Here is a 6,126-nt window from a genome sequence, read left to right on the forward strand (position 1 = left end):
GGGATGGTCACTGGGAAGAGGTAACTATGGGGAGGAAGTGGGAGGGGAGCTGTTGCATTGTGGTAAACTGTGGTCAGTGACATGAGACAAAGTATATGTGAACTGCTGTGTGGAAAGTGAATTTGCTCTGTAAATCTTCACCCAAATCACAATAAATAAAAAATTGCCACTGGATGTGGTAGACCAGGGAGAGAGTCAGGACTGTCCTAGATAAAAGGTCTTTTTTCCCATGGTAGGTGGAGTTTGAGGATGGCTCACAGCTTGTGGTTAAGAGAGATGATGTGTACACGCTGGATGAAGAGCTTCCCAAGAGAGTCAAGTCTAGACTGGTGAGTGTGGGTTTTTTTTCTGTGTGCCTCTGGCTTCTGCCTGGGAGAGGGAACAAGGCAAGGATGTGTCCTTTTGTTTTTTTCCTGGGGTGGGTAGCCATCAAGTACTCATTTGCTTATTCTTCTTTAGTCAGTAGCCTCAGATATGCGCTTCAATGAGATTTTCACGGAGAAAGAGGTTAAGCAGGAAAAGAAACGACAGCGAGTTATCAACTCAAGATACAGGGAAGATTATATCGAGCCTGCACTATACCGGGCCATCATGGAGTAGGTGCTTCCAGGAGCCAAGAGATTCCCAGCCATCAAGGCAAGAGCACTGTGCGGTTCCACAGCACAGCAGACATTTGGAACTCTGAAGTTGTAAAAAGAAAAGGAATGAAATAACCACCCCATCATCTTCTCACCCCATCCTCATCGCATTCCGCTGTAGTGAAAGGACAAGTCGTTCTTGGATGTGACAGCAGCCGGCTGATCTCCAGCTGAAGGGCTGAGCACCAGAATGCTGAAGCTGCACTGGCCCCAGTCCCTAATGGGGTTGACTGCTGGCTGGCCTGGTTGCCCTGCGCCTGGCCTAGGACTTAGCTTCCTAATGATCCACCTGCATCGACTGGGCAGAGGTGCTGGTGCTTGCCCCCACTCTTCCTTTTGTATTTATGTGTGCGTGCGTGTGTGTATGTGCGTATGTTTGGTCTGGACCAGCTTTTGCCAGCCCCTGGCCTTTACTTCTTCCTTGCCTATGCAGGGCAAACAAAATGTGAAACTCTGCCTTCAGCTGAGCTGAGTAAGGGCCCCTGGGGGTTGGCTGGAAATGGGTGTGGCATCTGTTCAACCCTGAAATTGCCTCAAGGGAGTGCTGGCAAAGCTGCAGTATTGAGGTGCTAAGAAGTTAATGCCACCTCTTTGTCCTCCCTTGAAGGAGATTGTGCGGGTAACATGGATGTGTCCCACATCACTCTAGGCACAGAGCCCCTGTGTCACAGTATTAGAGGGTGGGGAGATTTTAATGATGGAAGCAGGCAGAGCCTGATGGGTGATTTTTGTCAACAGAAAATTATAATCATGCAGGGGCTGGGAGTTAGAATGAACTGGGGCCACTGGAGGCCAGGGGCAAGCTTAGATATACCCCTTGGTTTCTGGGAGGAACTGATTTAGGGGAGGGAGGGGGGAGGCTGGAGGGCAACACTGAAGGGGTTAAACAGGTTTTTGCTCCTCATGAATTTGTCTGCCTGGGCCCAGGATTGAAGGGGTTCACACCTATACTCTGTGTATACAAGAACCAGATTTATAATAATTCCCCTTTTTTGTTACGTACGAACGCTATAAACCAAATTATTTTGAAAACCGGTGCATCACCTTGTCCTTAGCAATAAAATGTGTTGAGCAGAGCATTGGCTGTGTCTGCCCCAAGGAGCCAGAGTGGCCCAGGGTCAGGCTGGGGTTACATCTAGAACCATGAGCTCTGGAGACGGCCATATATTTTAAGAATTGTTTTAGAGCAGACTCTAGGAAGCTGTCCTCAGGAGCTGGGCCCAGCCCCTTATCAGTTGCTGGCCCTGTTGCTCTGTATCAGCTGAGCAGCTGAGACATGGGGAATTTGGGTACTTCTAGCTGTGAGTGCCTTCTTGCTTCCCAGCCTTGGAGACTGAGCTGCCTGTGATTGGTGAAAAGCATCCCTAGAAGGAGTCCCATTCTTCGCCTGGTTAGTCCGTGAAGATTGAAATAGGGTAGGAGAGTAGCACAGCAGGGACGGGGGTATTGAATGCCGCTTGGCAGTCCTTGGGCCCTCACTGGGTATGGCAGAGGCTTGGGTCAGGTCAGCTACTCACTCAATGCTGCTTTGTGTCTTGGGCTTGGGAGTTGGCTGCTACCTGGTGTTTGATTGTGGGAAAAGGGAACAGATGCTTTTCTATGCCAGCTCCAGGGAGGTTGGCATTTTTGCCCAGCATCTGGGGTTTTCAAGGGATCCAGCTAGCCATGCTGGGTGGAGCCACCCTTACGGGATTCGTGAGCGAGCCCAAGCAGCACTCATCTTTGGAGGGGAGGATCACTTCCCAGCCTTTTGTTTCATATTAAACCAAGCAGGTCATTGCCATGTATCTACTAGTGCAAGCTGGCTGGCCATTGAAGCTTTCAGGAGTGGGAAGGGGAAGGGAGATCTCAGCCAGTCTAGGTCAGGTGGTTGGACCGTTCATCTGGTGAGGCTCCCAAGTATCTGGCTGTTGATACTTGACTGATAGATAATGTTGGGACCAAGTGGCAACACTGTCTTCATGAGGGGCTGCAAGCAGTGGTGGTCCAGCACTTGCAGGCCTTGCTTTCCTCCACTTTCACCCTCCGAAGTTTGATTGCTCCATTTCCCTTTCTGTGGGAGGCAGCTGTTGGGGCCTCTTGCAGCTTCGGGATCCCAGGTTCCACAGCCTTTTTCTGCAGTCCCAGACCTCACACCTCCTCCCCTTAGTCTCACTGAGGGAACTGCAGGACTAGGTGCCTGGTGTAATCACAGCTGAATTCTTACTCAACAGCTTTTTTTTTTTTTCCCAAGAAATTTACATTTTTATTTTGGTAAATGTAAAAACCCTGGAAACCAAAGCTCAAAGAGATAGATGATGGGACTTGCCCAAAGCACAAGATGGGACCTGCTTGTTTTCTGCCCCACTGCCTGTGCTGTCAGAAGACTGACCCTGGCGGTGGGAGGTGCCTTTTCCTACATACCAATCCCCTCAGGTTTAAGCAGTGTCCTTCGGAAGCCTTTTGCCTGGGCGAACTGCCTGCCCTTAGTGTAGTCGGCATCGGCATCGAAGGATCTCAGTTTAACCGTGCCCTTCCTTCCCGTTAATCCCATCAACAGTAAGCTTTATATTGTGCCCTAGGCGGATAATCCTGGGGCTCAACTGCGGGAATGCGGGAGTTGGGTGGGAGGGGGAGAGCACCGGAGCTCCAAGGACTAAGACTGGTGGGGCGGGAGGGGCTGAATTCCCAGACTAAAATTTTCTCTTGAGGCTCTAATTCGGGAATGTAGGAGAGCAGATTGGGACACCCCCCTCGCCACCCCCTGCCCTGGTCTTCCTTTACTCCACAGGATTGCACAGGGTCACTCAATCTGCAGAGGTCCAAAACCTTGGGCCCCAGGGAGCGAGCAGGGTGGCGACGCTCACCGCCTAGAGAGAAGAGAAGCGTTGAGTTTGGCTCTGGGCGTCCCTCGGCGTGGGATGACCATGGCCATTAAGCACTTTGCGCCCAAAGCTGACAATCCGAGAACATACTCCAACCCCGTACACAAGCAAGGAAACAGGCTCTCGAAGGGCAGGGTTCTTTGGGCAGGCCTCGAGCCCTGCGGGAGTTAGACGTCCAGATTCCGTAAGCCCTACCTCTGAAGCGTGAAACCCAGGGAGGCGTCCTAATGGCCTCGCGCCCTGGAGGCAACCGAGGCGGGGGCGGTGGCCTGAATTTGCAGGCCCAGGACAAGGTCTGGCGGGCCTGTCCTACCCCCAAGCAGCAGAGAGCCACTCGCGACTCTTTACAGCCATAGTCCCTCCAGTGGGCGGAGTGGGTGGCTCGGGAAACTCGGCCCCTGTGCTGATTGGGGCCCTCTGGGCCTATGCCCGCCCCCGACTCCAGTGCAGCTCTGCATTGGTCAGTCTGGCGCACCGCCTGGCTCCCCTGCGCCGATTGGCCGCGGATGCCCGACCCCCGGCGAGGCGGCTGAGGCGGAGCGCTGGATTGGTGGTCCTGCCGTCCCCGGGTCGCGGCCGCGCGCTCCGCCCGCTGCTGCGTCCCCACTATGGCGGCGCCCATGCAGCCCACCGAGTCGTGGGCGCCCGCCGGGGTCCCCTGCGGCTGTCGCCGCCGCCTGCGCCATCGCCTCCGCCTTCGCGCCCCGCGTCGGGACGGGCGCCGCCTCCCCCCTGCTCCCCTCTCCGCTGCGGTAAGGGCCTGTCCTGTGCGCGCCGGGGCGCCACTGACGACGGCGGCTAATGGTCGCCGCGCAGCCCCTCCCCGCCTCCGCCGCGCCAGGCGGCAGCGGGGAGCGGAGGCTGTGCGCGCGTGTTGGGGAAGGAGGGCTAGGGGTACAGCCCAGCAGTCTCAGAATACTTGGTCTCGGAGGTCGACCCCTGGACGTCCTCGCCTTAGCGGGAGCTGCCAGGCCTGGGGGGAAAGGGAGGCAGTCCGGTCCGCACCCAGGGCCGAGCAGCGTGAGGTGACTTGCGGGCGAGACCCCGCAGGACTGCGCATCTTGGCGCAGAGGAAGGGCACGGTCTTGGCGGGCCTCAGCTGTGGCAAGAGGAAGGAAAAGTCCAGGGAAAGCCTGAATGGGAATCAGCAGCGTACGTGTAGAGGTTGACATTGCTTACTGCTTTACCGGGAGCCAGATTCTGAGAGGGAGTGGGGTCAACTTAATTGGCAAAGCACACCTCTCTTGCTTCCTTTCGTGCTGGCACTTTCCCCATTGTTTTCTTGGTGATCTGGCTTGTAAGAGAAAATATCTTAGTAAAGAGAGCAGGTTTGGTTAGGAGAGAGTCCCATGAATATTTTGGATTCTTACTTACAACAGTGCTCGTTTTCATGATTCCTCAATAAACCTTACTTATGTCAGTTTGTGGTCCCTTTACGTATAATGGAGAAGTGAGACGCATAACGAAATTATTGCAATTAATTGAGGGATGGGCTAATGAAGGCAGAAAGTTAAAACAAACGCAGACACATAAACATTTAATCTGTGGGTGTACTTTGAATTGTCTTTACATAAAAGTAAAAAAAAAACCAAACTCACTGCCACGGACGGGTCCTGACTCATAGCGACCCCTCCTTGGGTCCGAGGCGGTATCTCTATGGAAGTAGATTACCCAATTTTCCTTCAGAGGAGTGGCTATTCATCAGCTTTCTGGTTCGCAGTCAGATGCCTTAGGCACTACGCCACCAGAGCTCCCAATGTAGCTATACTATAGATTATTGGAAAGAAATCACTTATTAGGTGATTGTTGTTAGGTGCTGTGGAGTCGATTTGTATAGGATAGAGTGGAACCTGCAGGATAGACTACCACTGCCACATAGGGTGTCCAAAGCTGCTATGAGTCGAATCAAGTAGATGGCAGTGGATTAGTTAGTAATCTTTAAGGAATCAGACTGCCACATCTTTCTCCCCTGCAGCGGCTGGTGGGTTCCAGCTGCCAACCTGTTGGTTAATAGCCCAGAGCTTAACCACTGTGCCACCATGGCTACACTGCTTACTAGATTACTGAAAGTAAAACATTCTTTATGGGAAGTTATGTTATTTGTAAGTCAGAATCACCTTTGAGTCAACATCACTGGACTATTCAATATATCTTCAACTCAAAGGATTAAAGGGAGACTGGCATAAACTATATGACAAAATGGTATTTTCAAATAATCCCTTAAGGCCATAGCAGCTCCTAGGATTAAAGATTTTTAAGGGTGTTTTGAAGTATTAACTTGTGAATATCCCCTTTCACATGTCTAAATGTTTAACCATATTTTAATACAAGTAAATTTCTAACGAGGAGACAAGACATAACATGTTTTTAGAGACTAGTTGACTTTAGATCAATCAATAAAATATCTATTGAGTACATGTTTTGTGCAAGGGATTGATTATGGGAACCCAAAGACATATGTTGTTGTTGTTGTTATGTGCCATGAAGTCAGACCCGACTTATAGTGACCTCTCCTTGGGCTTCCGAGGCAGTATCACTACGGAAGTAGATTGCCCCATCTTCCTTCCGAGGAGTGGCATGTAAGATGTGAAATTTGTTCTAAAGGGACTTAAAAATACAGTTTT

At 51.8% G+C, this 6,126-nt stretch overlaps 1 protein-coding gene across 1 annotated transcript in view; it reads left to right on the forward strand.

Moving 5' to 3' along the window:
• The window catches only part of KDM4A (lysine demethylase 4A), a 47,496-nt gene extending 46,896 nt beyond the window's left edge, over nucleotides 1-600 (forward strand). Inside the window, exons 20-21 of the mRNA XM_007953051.2 lie at nucleotides 237-329; nucleotides 460-600. Of these exons, the coding sequence (XP_007951242.1) occupies nucleotides 237-329; nucleotides 460-600 (234 nt within the window). The remainder of the gene's footprint in view (nucleotides 1-236; nucleotides 330-459) is intronic.
• The last annotated feature ends 5,526 nt before the right edge of the window (nucleotides 601-6,126 follow it).

Source organism: Orycteropus afer, unplaced genomic scaffold (assembly GCF_000298275.1).
Source record: "Orycteropus afer afer isolate SDZICR_OR568_19922 unplaced genomic scaffold, OryAfe1.0 scaffold00370, whole genome shotgun sequence".
Classification (NCBI taxonomy): domain Eukaryota; kingdom Metazoa; phylum Chordata; class Mammalia; order Tubulidentata; family Orycteropodidae; genus Orycteropus; species Orycteropus afer.